Source organism: Crinia signifera, chromosome 12 (genome assembly GCF_055691185.1).
Source record: "Crinia signifera chromosome 12, ASM5569118v1, whole genome shotgun sequence".
NCBI classification, from domain to species: domain Eukaryota; kingdom Metazoa; phylum Chordata; class Amphibia; order Anura; family Myobatrachidae; genus Crinia; species Crinia signifera.
Window position 1 is genome coordinate 84,566,181 of NC_139228.1, and position 15,472 is coordinate 84,581,652.

General features: G+C 47.1%; 1 protein-coding gene across 1 annotated transcript in view; it reads left to right on the plus strand.

The window, feature by feature from the left end:
* The window catches only part of INO80 (INO80 complex ATPase subunit), a 93,880-nt gene that overhangs the window by 41,268 nt on the left and 37,140 nt on the right, over positions 1-15,472 (plus strand). The window contains exons 18-25 of the mRNA XM_083167482.1: positions 532-649; positions 3,072-3,157; positions 3,839-4,006; positions 4,530-4,663; positions 4,910-4,977; positions 8,711-8,804; positions 9,954-10,128; positions 12,940-13,080. Coding sequence (XP_083023608.1) covers positions 532-649; positions 3,072-3,157; positions 3,839-4,006; positions 4,530-4,663; positions 4,910-4,977; positions 8,711-8,804; positions 9,954-10,128; positions 12,940-13,080 — 984 coding nt within the window. The remainder of the gene's footprint in view (positions 1-531; positions 650-3,071; positions 3,158-3,838; positions 4,007-4,529; positions 4,664-4,909; positions 4,978-8,710; positions 8,805-9,953; positions 10,129-12,939; positions 13,081-15,472) is intronic.

Sequence of the window (15,472 nt, forward strand, 5' to 3'; positions counted from 1 at the left end):
GGCGGAGGGGAGATGAAGCTGCCTGAGTTCAGCGATTGAACTCAGCGGCGCTGTCCGGCTCTAAACAGTGGCAATCCCGAGAATTTTCCGGGCTTGCCAGACTGGGCACTGAGGCACAGCCCGGAAAATTCTTGGGATTAATAGCCGACACATCTTATTGCTATGTTTATTGTTCTGGTCGCATGTAAAGCTGCTATAGGTAATATTTTGAGGTTAGAACATTAAGGTCTAGCTGTTATTGATCTTAAAATTTATACTTGTACTAAGAGCACGATTCAGAGCTGTTCGCTACTCTGCAAATACTCCAAGTCTCCCTGCACGTATTTGTCTGACACCCAACTGCAAAGAAGCAGGGTTTGCCCTAGTTGCTTGCTTCTTTGTAAACTTTACTTACAAACGTGAATCAGGCCCAATACTAGTACTGCTTTAAGTGTTAAGGCCAAACCCAGTGAGAAGCAGCCAGTCCGTCACTATACCCTGTGTAGTCTGGCACCTGTATGAGCATCAACATTTTCTTTCTTTGTTTTGTAGCTGTGGGCGCTGCTGCATTTCATTATGCCCACACTCTTCGACTCTCATGATGAGTTCAACGAGTGGTTTTCAAAGGATATAGAAAGCCACGCCGAAAACAAGTCTGCCATTGATGAGAGTAAGTGAACGGCACATCTTTGTGCACATCCTTCTTCACATTTAAGGAATGGAACCGTGTGTACACCCTATTACACAAATAATTAAATTATTGCAGGGGATAGCGCTTCCCCTGATCTATGACACTCGGTGGTAGATTTATTATAACAGTTCCTGCTTCGCCTCATTAGCGAGGCGAAGCAGGAGGGGAGACCGACAAGATGTATAAACATCTTGTCCGCCGAAGCGGGGGAACGCCAACTCCCCCTCCGACGATGTCCCCTCCTGGAGACAGCGTCAGTTAATACTGATGCGCTGTCTCCTTCCCCCCCGGCCGGCTCACTGCGCATGCGCGGGATCTCGCTACTCTCGTGAGATCCCAGCGCAGCTCAGAGCCAGCAGCAGGGACAGCGCTGTCCCTGCTGTGGGAATAGGGCATCGCCGCCTGCAGCTGGCGAAGTCGATAGCTGCAGGCGGCGGAACGGTCAGCGATGCTGACCGTTCATAAATCTGGCAGGAGGCACAGGCGCAGCATGAAATATCGTAGCTGCGCTATGCCTTCTGCCCCACACCGCCGCACGATAGACACCCGCTCAGCCGCTGCCATAGATCAGGGGAAGCGCTATCCCCTGCAATAACGCATGGGGATAGCGCAGCTACGATATTTTGTAGTGCGTGCCTAGCTAATTTATGAACGGTCAGCATCGATGACCGTTCCGCCCCCTGCAGCTATCAACTTCGGCAGCTGCAGGTGGCGATGCCCTATGCCCACAGCAGGGACAGCGCTGTCCCTGCTGCTGTTTCTGAGCTGCGCTGCGAATCTTGCAAGAGTAGCGAGATCCCGCGATGTGCAGTGCGGCCGGCCGGGGGGAAGGAGACAGCGCATCAGTATTAACTGATGCGCTGTCTCCAGGAGGGGACATCGCCGGAGGGGGAGTTGGGGTACTTGTGAGTTATCTGGGCGTCCGATTTTGGTACTAGATCGCATACGATATCGCATGCGATATCGCATGCGATTTGCGATTTGCATGCGATTTAGCATGCGATTTGCATAAGATTTGCTATTCATTTCATTACCCCACTATCCCCAAAGTGTGTCTATCAACAAGAACCCGAAGCGTGGCGAGCGCAGCGAGCCCGCGAGGGGCGGCGGTACGCGTCCTCCGACCTTTTCATGCCCTACTATCCACTAGGGCGTGGAGTGAGAATAGAATAGTGTGGCGAGCGCAGCGAGCCACCGAGCCCGAAGCGTGGCGAGCGCAGCGAGCCCCGCGAGGGGACGCGGACACCTTCACAGGTATCCGCGTGCCCTTGCGGGCTTCACAGGTGTCCGCGTCCCCTCGCGGGGCTCGCTGCGCTCGCCACGCTTCGGGCTCGGTGGCTCGCTGCGCTCGCCACACTATTCTATTCTCACTCCACGCCCTAGTGGATAGTAGGGCATGAAAAGGTCGGAGGACGCGTACCGCCGCCCCTCGCGGGCTCGCTGCGCTCGCCACGCTTCGGGTTCACGTTGATAGACACACTTTGGGGATAGTGGGGTAATGAAATGAATAGCAAATCTTATGCAAATCGCATGTTAAATCGCATGCAAATCGTAAATCGCATGCGATATCGTATGCGATATCGTATGCGATATCGCATGCAAATCGCATGCAAATCGTAAGTACCCAAATCGGACGCCCAGATAACTCACAAGTACCGGAGTTGGCGTTCCCCCGCTTTGGTGGACAAGATGTTGATACATCTTGTCGGTCCCCCCTTCTGCTTCGCCTCGCTACTGAGGCAAAGCAGGGAGTGTTATAGCGGCGCGAATTGGTGACTGATTCACTAAGTATACTGTGCACGTGTCACAGAAGGTCCAACGATTCTAGGGCCCTTCGAGCAGAGATGGGTGGTGATCACGCAAACATTTTGGCAAGGCTGCATTCTCCACCTACCTTCCAGCCTGCAGCCAGACAGTGAATGGCTGTTAGCAAAACTGGTTGTTGGATGGTTGGAGCTGTCCACCAATCAGGGGGCATCGTTCTCTACCTGTCTCCCAGCCTGCAGCCAGACAGTGATTGGCCAACAGCATTGCGGATTGGTGGATGGCTACAGCTGTCCGCCAATCAGTGAACATCATTCTCTACCTGCCAACCACCCTGCAGCCAGGCAGTGGACGGCTATTAGCATGTTGTTTGTGGTTAAAGTGGTTCATTCGAATAGGTTGTTAAGGGCACCAGTGCGTTGCTTTGCCCAGGGCATACAATGCTGTTGATGGCCCTGCTCTATATGTCGTATTGCAGTGTTGTCCAGTTCTAAAGGACAACAAGGGAAAGAGAAGTCGCACAATATTCCTTCCAGAGTGGTTTCCTCTTTCTAGGATCTCTTGTCTTTTCGTTGGCTTGTTGTTGTGGCTGCTGTGGCGCATGCCAAGGAAATGAATGATTCTCTTGTTTCTCTAGACCAGTTATCTCGGCTACACATGATCCTCAAACCTTTTATGCTCAGGAGAATCAAGAAGGATGTGGAGAACGAGCTCTCTGATAAGGTGAGGCTGCGGCTAGAGATGTATGGGAGAGCATGTGTACATAAGGCTTTATTCTGGTTGGTTTGCAAAAGCAAGCTCCTTTAATGGACCATGCTGCACTGCAGGTGGGGCAGATGTAACATGTGCAGAGAGAGTTAGATTTGGGTGGGGTGTGTTCAAACTGAAATCTAAACTGCAGTGTAAGAATAAAGCAGCCAGTATTTAGTCTGCACAGAAACAAATGAACTCACCCAAATGTAACTCTCTGCACACGTTACATCTGCCCCACCTGCAGTGCAGCATGGTTTTGTCCATTAATGAAGGAGTTTGCTTTTGCAAACCAACCAGAATCACCCCCATAGTCTGTAAAGCAGGGTGTGGAAAAATTATGAGTGTTGTGGCTGGAAATCTGCCAGGGTGAGCTTGTGGCGCTGACCACCCCGAAAGCGTTCCCGGCTATATCACTTTTCTATCTCCTGGAGACAACCATCCCTGATTGCCACGCCCGGGGATCCGCCTAATCCATTTTACACGTAAGCCCGACTGATGCTGGGTATCCCTGTCCGATCCACCCTGCACACTCCATCACCCCCCCCCCCCCCTTTAAAGGTTTTTGGGACCTGGCGGCTGACTGGCGCAGGGCATCTCCCGCTATGCGGCGTATGACGGCACATCTGTAACTACATCTGTTTGGTGTTCTAGATTGAGATCCTGATGTACTGTAACCTGACCAGTCGCCAGAAGCTGCTCTATCAGGCACTAAAGAATAAGATCTCTATTGATGACCTTCTCCAGTCCTCCACGGGGACAACCCAGCAAGCGCAGAACACCACCAGCAGCCTCATGAACTTAGTCATGCAATTCCGGAAGGTGAGATCAATGCAATTCCTCCTTTTATTCATTTATGGTATGTACATTTTTTTTTTTTTACTCTGCACTAATTGCTGTGGACCGTGGCGCATTTAATTCAACATTCATAACACTATGAGTGTCAACATGATTCTGATGTGGACAGAAGCTACTTAGTGTTCTGCTGATCACTTGTCTGGGACTGTGGGTCCAGCTGCTCTTGTGATGCCTTCCGAGTCCAAATGTGTGACGACATGATGTCTTCCAACGGATCCAGCAGTGACTATCACTAACCTGTAACCTGCTAGGCCTAACCCTAAACTCCACTGCTGGTCCACCAGAATGTCAACATGTTGACTTTTGCGGATGACAAAATGTTTGATGTCGACAATATGAAAGCATCTCTGGCTGTGGTAGTAAAATCTATAAGTTAATTACAAGAATGGGTCAAGGATGGAAAGTGCAGCTGCTAGGACTGATCAGCAGCCAGTTATATAGACGTTACTGATCCTCGCCGTAACTTTGCGTCTCTTTCTCACGCTAGGTGTGCAATCACTCCGAACTGTTTGAACGCCAAGAAACATGGTCTCCCTTCTACCTAGCAATAAGGCCGTACCGGATTTCTAAGTTCCTCTTCCGACAAGGAAACCTAGAAAGCTTCAACTACTCCCGAAACAGGTGAGAATAAACAAGGGGGCAATGACGCAGGTGATATTGGGTGTGCAGACAATGCCACATTGTAACACCAACATAAGCATTGCAGATACCGAGCAAAGCATCCTCCTCTCCAGTACAGAAGAGTAAATCAGTTATGTATTCATATGGCCCAATCTTTCTACATCTAGATCAAGTTTTGGCATATCTTTGCTGTTGGAGTGGGCAAGTTAATAGAACAATCTATGATTTCTCATTGTATGTACATAGGTGGCTACGCTGTCTGCTTTCTCCATTTGCTCCTGATCACGTTCAACAATCGCTCTTCCATAGACACAGTAAGTACTGTCAGTGTTACAGCCACACATTCCAAATCGTGTGTTCTTCTATGGTGGGTATTCAATCTGTGCTGGATTTTTCGGCTGGTGAAAAAATCTGCAATTTTCACCCGTTGTTAAAGTGAATTAGATTTGCGCTATTCAATTGCAGTGCAGATTTTGCCTGGGCAAAAAATTAAGCACTGGAGAAAACAGCATAAATCAGCAAATTTGCCCGTTTTTTAGGACGTTTACACTCATGTTAATTCGGCCCCGAAAAAAGAGTGAAATAGCATGCGCAAAAACTGCTGCGAAAACGCCCATGGTTAAATACTGATTGATGAGTCATTGCCTTTTTTTGACTGGCAGACAAAACCGGTAATGATTGATTACCCCAATTGTGTGCTTTCCTTTGTCAGTTTTAGCTAATGGGTTGTAATGTGGAGCAGTGTTCTATTTACTAAACAAATGCTATTAATTCTTATCAATATGCTCTAGAACATTGAATGCTTTGATAAGGGTGAAATTAAATTGATCTCTATTGTTCTAGTGACAGCTGTATTTATGTTTTTCTTCAGCTTCTCTATAGACTACAATGCATTAGTGCGAGGTATCGCATGTTGTACCTCGCCTACAGGACCCCACCAACTCAGGATCGCATATGGTACATTGTATGCTGTCCTTTTGTGTACAATATATCCAATGCGATCCTAGGCCATGGGCTGCGATGAATATTCATGGTCCTGTCTGATCTGCGACTGCGATGCGAGGTGCACGGGAACGCGCCTTACATCACAATCGCAGGGAAATGACATGCAATGTGTCACCTTTCATGCGATCCGTCGCAGCAATGTGTCGGAATCGCATAAAAAGTGGCCATATCGCACTAGTGGGTGGCGGCCTTATCTGTTCGGGGGCCTGGTATATACAGTTCTTTGTTTCTTTTGGACCCCACTGGACCCCACTGCTGACTTCCATGCCCCCATCTAACTCCAGGAAGTACAAAGCTTTTCTCACTATTCACTTCAAACTCTACGGGGTAAATGTAATGGGGTGCGAGAAGCTGGAGGTGCAGGGGTTTTGCAGGCTATGGGTCATTGTAGGTCGACATACATTCTGTTAACACCCTTAGGTTGACACCTTTAGGTCAACATGGTGCCATTTTTGTGTCTGTGTAAGTGAACCGCCGCCATGCTTCGGGCACGGTGCCTCGCTACGTTCGGCCCACTATTTTGTTCTCCCTCCAAGCCCTAGTGGATGATTGGGCATGAGAAACTGCCATTAAAAAAAAAAAAATTAAAAACCATGTTGACCTTTTGGCATTTCGATCTAAAGTCCCTGTCTACCTAAGACATGTCGAGCTTTTATAGGTGTCAACCTATGGCCTGCCTAGACCAATGACCGTATCTCATGAATGAATGCCGCTTTCAAATTATGACTCATACAGGCTGTTTTTTACTTTAGCCAAATAGATCATTTGGTCCTGTATTCTGATTTACACTCCTCAGTGATTTCAGAGGGTTATTTATCTTTGCGCAGTACAGACGGTGTAATGGTTAGTATAACCGCCTCACAGCGCTGAGGTCATGGGTTCTATCCCCACCATGTGTTATATATACGGGGCAGTACGGATGGTGTAATGGTTAGCATTACTGCCTCACAGCGCTGAGGTCATGGGTTCTATCCCCACCATGTGTTATATATACGGGGCAGTACGGATGGTGTAATGGTTAGTATAACCGCCTCACAGCGCTGAGGTCATGGGTTCTATTCCCACCATGTGTTATATATACGGGGCAGTACGGACGGTGTAATGGTTAGTATTACCGCCTCACAGCACTGGGGTCATGGGTTCTATTCCCACCATGTGTTATATATACGGGGCAGTACGGACGGTGTAATGGTTAGTATTACCGCCTCACAGCACTGGGGTCATGGGTTCTATTCCCACCATGTGTTATATATACGGGGCAGTACGGATGGTGTAATGGTTACATTACTGCCTCACAGCACTGAGGTCATGGGTTCTATCCTCACCATGTGTTATATATACGGGGCAGTACGGATGGTGTAATGGTTAGCATTACTGCCTCACAGCGCTGAGGTCATGGGTTCTATCCCCACCATGTGTTATATATACGGGGCAGTACGGACGGTGTAATGGTTAGTATTACCGCCTCACAGCACTGGGGTCATGGGTTCTATTCCCACCATGTGTTATATATACGGGGCAGTACGGATGGTGTAATGGTTACATTACTGCCTCACAGCACTGAGGTCATGGGTTCTATCTTCACCATGTGTTATATATACGGGGCAGTACGGATGGTGTAATGGTTACATTACTGACTCACAGCACTGAGGTCATGGGTTGTATTCCCACCATGTGTTTTATATATACGGTGCAGTAAGGATGGTTTAATGGTTAGCATTACTGCCTCACAGCGCTGAGGTCATGGGTTCTATCCTCACCATGTGTTATATATACGGGGCAGTACGGATGGTGTAATGGTTACATTACGGCCTCACAGCACTGAGGTCCTGGGTTCTATCCCCACCATGTGTTATATATACGGGGCAGTACGGACGGTGTAATGGCTAGTATTACTGCCTCACAGCACTGGGGTCATGGGTTCTATCCCCACCATGTGTTATATATACGGGGCAGTACGGACGGTGTAATGGTTAGTATTACCGCCTCGCAGCACTGGGGTCATGGGTTCTATCCCCACCATGTGTTATATATACAGAGCAGTACGGACGGTGTAATGGTCAGCATTACTGCCTCACAGCACTGAGGTCATGGGTTTGATTCCCACCATGTGTTATAAATACGGGGCAGTACGGACGGTGTAATGGTTAGCATTACTGCCTCACAGCACTGAGGTCATGGGTTCTATCCCCACCATGTGTTATATATACAGGGCAGTACGGACGGTGTAATGGTCAGCATTACTGCCTCACAGCACTGAGGTCATGGGTTTGATTCCCACCATGTGTTATAAATACGGGGCAGTACGGACGGTGTAATGGTTAGCATTACTGCCTCACAGCGCTGAGGTCATGGGTTCTATCCCCACCATGTGTTATATATACGGGGCAGTACAGATGGTGTAATGGTTAGCATTACTGCCTCACAGCGCTGAGAACATGGGTTCTATCCCCACCATGTGTTATATATACGGGGCAGTACGGATGGTGTAATGGTTACCATTACTGCCTCACAGCGCTGAGGTCATGGGTTTGATTCCCACCATGGCTCTAACTGTGCGGAGTATATTCTCCCTGTACTTGCGTGGGTTTTCTTCCGGGTACTCCATGTTTCCTCCCACAATCCAAAAATATACTGGTCGGCTAATTGGCTCCCAACAAAATTAACCCTAGAATGTCTGTGTGTGTGTACATGTGGTAGGGAATATAGATTGTAAGCTCCACTGAGGCAGGGACTGATGTGAATGTTCAACTATTCTCTGTACAGCGCTGCGGAATATGTGTGCCCTATATAAGTAACTGGTAATAAATAAATAAAAATAAATAATAGCTTCAGTCACATAGCCACAATACAGTCAAGTAAAATATAATGTCAACATTTCTTGCAATTGTCTAACTGCGAATTTAGATTTTTTTTGCTTTTACTGATCACATTGTTCTGTCATTATAATGAGAGGTTATCCTGCGTAACAAAGTTACCCTTGCCTGAAGGCTCATGACCGCCGTATTGGTGATGACCTGCCCTCACTTCTCTAACCCACAGGGGCAGACCAAGGAAGCTGCTTTTCTTTTCTGCGTTTCATTAACATGTCTCCGGCAGAGATGGAAAACCTGATGCTCCAGGGACATCTAGCCAGGTAAGCTTTATCCTCGTCTCCCCACGTTCTCTCTTCCACCCACTGCAGCCTTCACATTATAGTCTCACATGCAGGGTATCTCTTGGGATACTACTTACCTTTGGAATGCCCCCTGCCAGTCTGGCATCATTTCATCCGGCCTTCATGTGTCTGCTTAAGGTGTGTACTCACATGTCCATTTACTATCGATTCGATTTGCTTTCAATTTCCCCAATTCCACCCCCCTTTCGATTTGGCCTTCGATTTCTTATTCGATTTACACTTTTGCATTCGATATCGATTACGATTTGCATTCAAGGCACAGTGTACACAAATCAAAATCAAAGCGTTTGTACACCCCGTAGCGCTGGTCGATAGAACGTTGCATTTTTAAGCTTCAACCGAGCCAAGGGACACAGGGGTCCACTAAAACCACGATACAAACCGCACGGAAGCGCGTAGGCGACTGGCGCTCGATGCGTGTTGAAGTCGACTTCCCTTCCATTGAACCCGCCTGGAGCATGCGCACTGCGACGCAGAGTGGCGTCAGAAAAAAATAGGTCTCATTACTTTTTATACATAGAAACATAGAATGTGCCGGCAGATAAGAACCATTTGGCCCATCTAGTCTGCCCCTTTTTTTACCCTTCAGGTAATCTCAACCCTTTTTAATCCTGATTTCTTTGTAAGGATATTCATATACCTATCCCAAGCATGTTTACATTGTTCTACTGTCTTAGCCTCTACCACCTCTGATGGGTGGCTATTCCACTTATCCACTACCCTTTCTGTGAAGTAATTCTTCCTCACATTTCCCCTGAACCTACCTCCCTCCAGTTTCAGTGCATGTCCTCTTGTTCTATTACTTATTTTCCTTTAAAGAAAATTTCCCTCCTGTATATATTTGAATATATTTGAAGATTTCTATCATGTCCCCCCTTTGCCTTCTCTGCTCCAAACTATACATGTTAAGATCTTTTAGTCTATCCAGGTAAGTTTTGTGATGTAGGCCATGCACCATTTTACCCTGTAGTTTTGTTAATGGAGTTATGACAATACGCGGTTTTGTTTTTATTGTAAGATCGGGCCTTTTATAATCTGATTGCATAGGACAATGGAAGCACGTTTCAAGTGGTTTTGATGTAAAATCCATCCTATGATTTATTGCAGATGGTTAGCGCTTTTCCTGTCTCTGAAAGCCGCCTACAGGCTCCACCATTCTCGCTTCTGGACGGAGAAGAGTGCGTCGGATACCCCACTTGCTTACCTATCTAACAAAGACTTTATACTCTCGGTGGATTCGCCGCTCTCCTTTCCCAGCATCCACAGCTCTCCTACCCTGCAGGTAAGATCCATAGAATCACATCAAACACTTGAATTTCCCATACATGCTGCGAATTGCAGCCAGGATTTGCTACAACAGCCTGAATGCCATCAGTATCGCAGGGTGTCTGGGCACCAATACGTTATTACTTATACGTTTTCCATATACTTTTGTGAATGTTATCTAATTTTTCTATTGAATTGAGCTGACTTTTAGCTTTAGCAGACATTCAGAACCTTCCGTAGAACAGGCATGCGGAACCTTTGGCCCTCCAGCTGTTGTTGAACTATACATCCCAGCATGCCCTGCTACTGTTTTGCTATTTGCGCATGCTAAAACTGTTGCAGTGCATGCTGGGATGTGTAGTTCAACAACAGCTGGAGGGCCGCAGGTTCTGCATGCCTGCCCTAGAAACTCTTCAATGTTGTACAATGGACAACAATCTCTTCACCTCCGATCACCATAGTGGTGGTGCCTATTGGTACAGTAGGTGCCTATTTCCGTTCATTAGTAACTGGACATGGAAACCCAGTTTCTGGTCATTGTCATCCAAGCATCGGGTCATCCTATGAAGTGGACCTCACAGCATGGAATTGTTGGGGGACGCAATCGGACAGGTTTGATAATCGAATCAATTGATTCCGACCATGGGCCTATTTTTATCAGCCCACCCGCGCTCCCAGGACCCCCATAAACGCTGGTAGTTCCCCTGGTCTGGCTTGTGTTCACCCCCGTCCCTCCCTCCCTGAATAGGCCCCCATATTTCATCATGTCATACTGTGATTGATTATAGTTTGTGTGAATGATTGACGTTCAGTGTACGGTCAGCACAATACCCTGGACTCCTACGGTTCGCTTTGTGCTAATGTAAGTACAGTAATGCTAGTGTACCACGTAGTATATAGCATCTGGTCAGTAGGAGGATACCGAGGCTGAGTGCTGTTTAATAACCTTCTGTCTGCTTGTTTGCTGGCTGCGTTCACGTGGAAGCTCCGTTACAGCCTTTGTTTGGCTGTGTTTGTAACACTAGGAGAAGGAACCCAGTTGGAGATATAAGATATTGCTGTAACACGCGTTCCTCCAAGCTTGTTGCATAATTCTTCCCCAACAGCTGCTTTCTTCCTTCGCTTCTCTTGGGTTGACCTCTGTCATTCGTTGTGGTTATCTGATCCTTTCACTTTTGGTAAACTGATCCTTCCATAGCCGGGGAGAGGAAACTTTGCAGCGGGGAGGGGAGAGCGTCCGAGATGCTCCTTCCAGCAATGAATAATTCATGTTTCCACAGTTTCCATTTGAAGTGTTTCCAGCAGAAGACTGCCAGGGAATACGAACAAAATATATTTAAGGTTTTTGTCTTTTTTCTGTAGTTGATTTTAAACACTGGCCTAGTGTTTTTGCAAAATTGCAAGTGGCGTCAAGTTATCAGTAGCACAAGTTTCAGCAAAAATATTTTCGCTGTAGATAAATGTATTTTTTTTAACAACCACTTTTAGGGGGTTATTCAATACTGATCGGTCCCCAGCGTATTCCCGCTGGAGACCGATGGTGCAGCTTTGTGCAGGGCCGCTTTACGAATGTCTTTGGCGACCATGACTGCTGGGGATGGGGGGCGGCTGACGTCGGCAGCCTCCGACGAGAGTAAAAAGTGAGAGAAATCTTTTGATGCTTGGCGACCATTTGTCTCCCCTTCGGTTGCATGTGAGGGGGATGTGTTCATGTACATCCCATCACATGGTACCGAGGGGATTCGGTGGGGGGGGGGGGGGGGGGGGGGGGGGGGGGGGGGGCGACGACACATTCGCCCGAGCTGTGTTTCAGGGCTCGCTAAGCAATAAGCGACCGCTGCTTAGCAAGCCTTGCTGAATCGACCCTTACTTTTCATACCTGCATTGTCACCTATTAATAAGGTTTCTCATGGGGGGGAGGGGGGGGGGGGGTGCTTCATGCAGTTATTTACCCTGGGGTTCTATTGTGTGTCTATCAGCTGGAGCAATGCTGCCAAGGCAGACCAATTAGCAACTGCAATTGCCAAGATTATGGCTGCTGATTGGTCACCCCCACACATACACCCTCCTCCCCCTTTGCCCATTTTAAGCCTTGGCGAGCTTGGACGTTCATTGAAACTGCACATCCCAGCATGCCTTGTCATAGTTTTAGCATTCCCTAATACCAAAACTGTGGCAAGGCATGATGGGACTTGTAGTTTTACAGCAGCTGGAGGGCCATCGTTTGGACATGCCTGTTCTAGAAGGTGCCAAATAAGTAAGTAGTAGTATCTGGTTGCTATGGGAAACATCCCATCTTCAATAGAACGTCCATCTTAGAAAATTTACCACATAGTTTGTTATATCCAATCAAGCCCAGAAGAAAATGATACCGTGCGACCTTAAGGAGTCCTTAGGGTAATAGAATAGAATAGAATCAACTTGTGCTTGCGCACAATAGGAATTTTTTGCGGATTACAGTGCAGCATCAAGCAGGGATGAAGGGGGGGGGGGGCATTACATACGTTACACTAGGACATTACATGCGGGGGGCACATACCCGCCGAGCTGCGCAGCACCTAGGCAGCCATCAGCGGCGCCACTGGTCGTCGTAAGATCGGTTATCAGAATTTCATGAAGGGAAAGAAAGATTTGGTTATTTGTGACAAAGTTTTCTCAGAAACGGTTTTATTTCTGAACCGTTATGTGTGTAGCTCCGGATTCCATTTTGAGACTACAATTCTAAATAAAATATTGAGGAATAAATGTTCAATCTAAAAATGAAAAAAAAATCCAGTTTGAGCGGCATCTTCGTTTTGACCCTAGCACTGTTTCTTTTTTCTCACAGAAATTGGTTTTCGCGTCTTACTCGAAGCCTGTCTCCGGGTTCGCAGATCACTTGTTGCATCGACGGAAATCTGGTGTACCCCACGTACTGCACAGCCAAATCACAGAGCTCCCCTCATTCTTGTGCGCCTCCCCACCAACGGTAAGCATATTTTAGCCGCTGACTTTATCACTCATTAATGAATGCATTAGGAAGATGGATTACAACCTACAGTATATTTCGGGGAGCCAGGTACAGTGTATCAGTAATTCCTGACTTCCCAGCAGACTGTTTGCACTGTTCTAGCATTGCGTACCTTGGACCCTAGAAATACGGAAGTATATACACAATGGGCACATTCACTGAGACCTGTGAGGCTTTAAGGACATAGAACTAAAGACAGAATGGTGCCCAAGACAGGAAACCTTACTGCTTACAGCTGTATGGACCTTTGTTCCCAGATAGCATATGCATTATTCATTTAAAACTATGCTATGATGTCATAGATTACCCTGTGATTTCATTGGATGCAACTATAGATCCCGCTCTACTAATAACCTTTTGTGTGTTCCCTACATTGGTGGTTCCCAATATATAGAGTGGTGTATTTATAATTGATTCAGTGCACACGGGCCCCTGGATCCCAGGGGGGGCCCACACCGCGCACACTGCACCCATTTCTTGATATTTAACCTCCGCAGTCCCGCGTAGAAGGCAGCAGCACTGCCAGAATCGCCAGATGTGTCCTCCTACATCTAGCCGCCATGCAGAGTAAGATTCCTGGCATGTGACCCGCCAGGTCCCCTGCAGCTCTGCTAACGCTGGGCGTCTTTTTTTGCCGAAAATATGTCTTAAAACAATGCAACTAGGACACACGAGGAGACTAAGTCGAATGATGCATGACACCTGCATATTGTGTGTGACTCAGTCCTAGCCCTTTGTAATCAGATTCAGAGACTTAGTTGCACACAGATATAGAAGTTTCGGAAACAGCTTCTTGTTTGTTCTAGCCACATTGTGTTACAATTAATATGCATTCTTAGCAAGAAAGACACCTGGTTCCAGAAGTATCTATAGTCATGTGGCCTGCCAAGAGGGGCAGTTTGGCCGGACTGCAGGAAAGATGTACGAGGATACATCTGTAGGACAGCCTTCCACATGCTGGTGTCCAATAGCGTTGTATTATGTACTACTGTATTGAATTGGTAAAGCTGTTGTGTTCCCTCTCTTTATATATTCACTACTGTATATATGAAACACTACAGACTCTAGAACCAGACATTGCTGTGTTATTAACCCCTCGCGCTAAAGTAGAACAATTTTACAGAAAATACAGAACGCCCAACACTCAAACAGTTTCCGTTAAAGACTGCCCGACAGTCGGGATTTTGGCAGTCAGTATTCGGAATCCTGACTGTTTAAATGCCAGACAGTCAGGATCCCAACTGACAGGGGCTATTCTCCCTTGTGGGGGTCCAAGTAGAACCTGTGGCGTGCGAAGCTAGCCACTGAGCCCGCAGTGTGGCGAGCGTAGCAAACCCGCAAGGGGCTTCTTTGCACTCTCCCCCCTGTTGGAGCACCAGCAGTCGGGATTCCGATGTCAGAATACTGACCGTTGGGATCCCGATTGTCTGACCGCTATACCACACCCCACTCTCACTGCCAGCAGTAAAGATGAATTACAACTGATTTTAAAATATTAATACAATGTACTACCGGTTATACATTTACAGCGCCACGGTTGTATCACTACTAGGAAATTGAAGAACTTTGCCATTGTCCACTAGAGTAAAGATACCGTAATAATAATATATTCTTATACTGCGGCAGGCACCTGCGTGCGCCCAACTTTATTGATGCATGAAAGTGCACATTGCAGCTGATCTTATCACTGTTCCATGATTCACGGTGTCTCCTTATCTCTGGCATGTGGCAGGCACACACCTTGTGTTGACTTTTCTTTATAGTCCCAATAAAAGACCAGTCTCCAGCCTGATAGCCAGCAGTAATTGTGGGCATACAGATAACAGCTGCCTGCAGCTGCTATCAGACCAAACACAGAACAGAGCCTGACACCTGCTTAGGAGATACGAATGACCCCACTGCCGGCGCTGCGATCCCAGCTTGTGGCTTATTACCTTCAACAGCTCTTTCTTTTGTAGTCTCTTTATTTCCCAAACGGAATAATACAGAGTGTGGCACAGTATGTGCGAGATATTACAGTGTTCAAGAATGTGTATTTTTGTGGCCTTTTTTTAATTTTATTTTATTTTATTTTAATTGTGTATAAGTATGATGAATAATGGGGCAGTACGGATGGCGTAATAGTTACATTACTGCCTCACAGCACTGAGGTCATGGGTTCTATCCCCACCATGTGTTATATATACGGGGCAGTACGGATGGTGTAATAGTTACATTACTGCCTCACAGCGCTGAGGTCATGGGTTCTATCCCCACCATGTGTTATATATTCGGGGCAGTACGGATGGTGTAATGGTTACATTACTGCCTCACAGCGCTGAGGTCATGGGTTTTATTCCCACCATGTGTT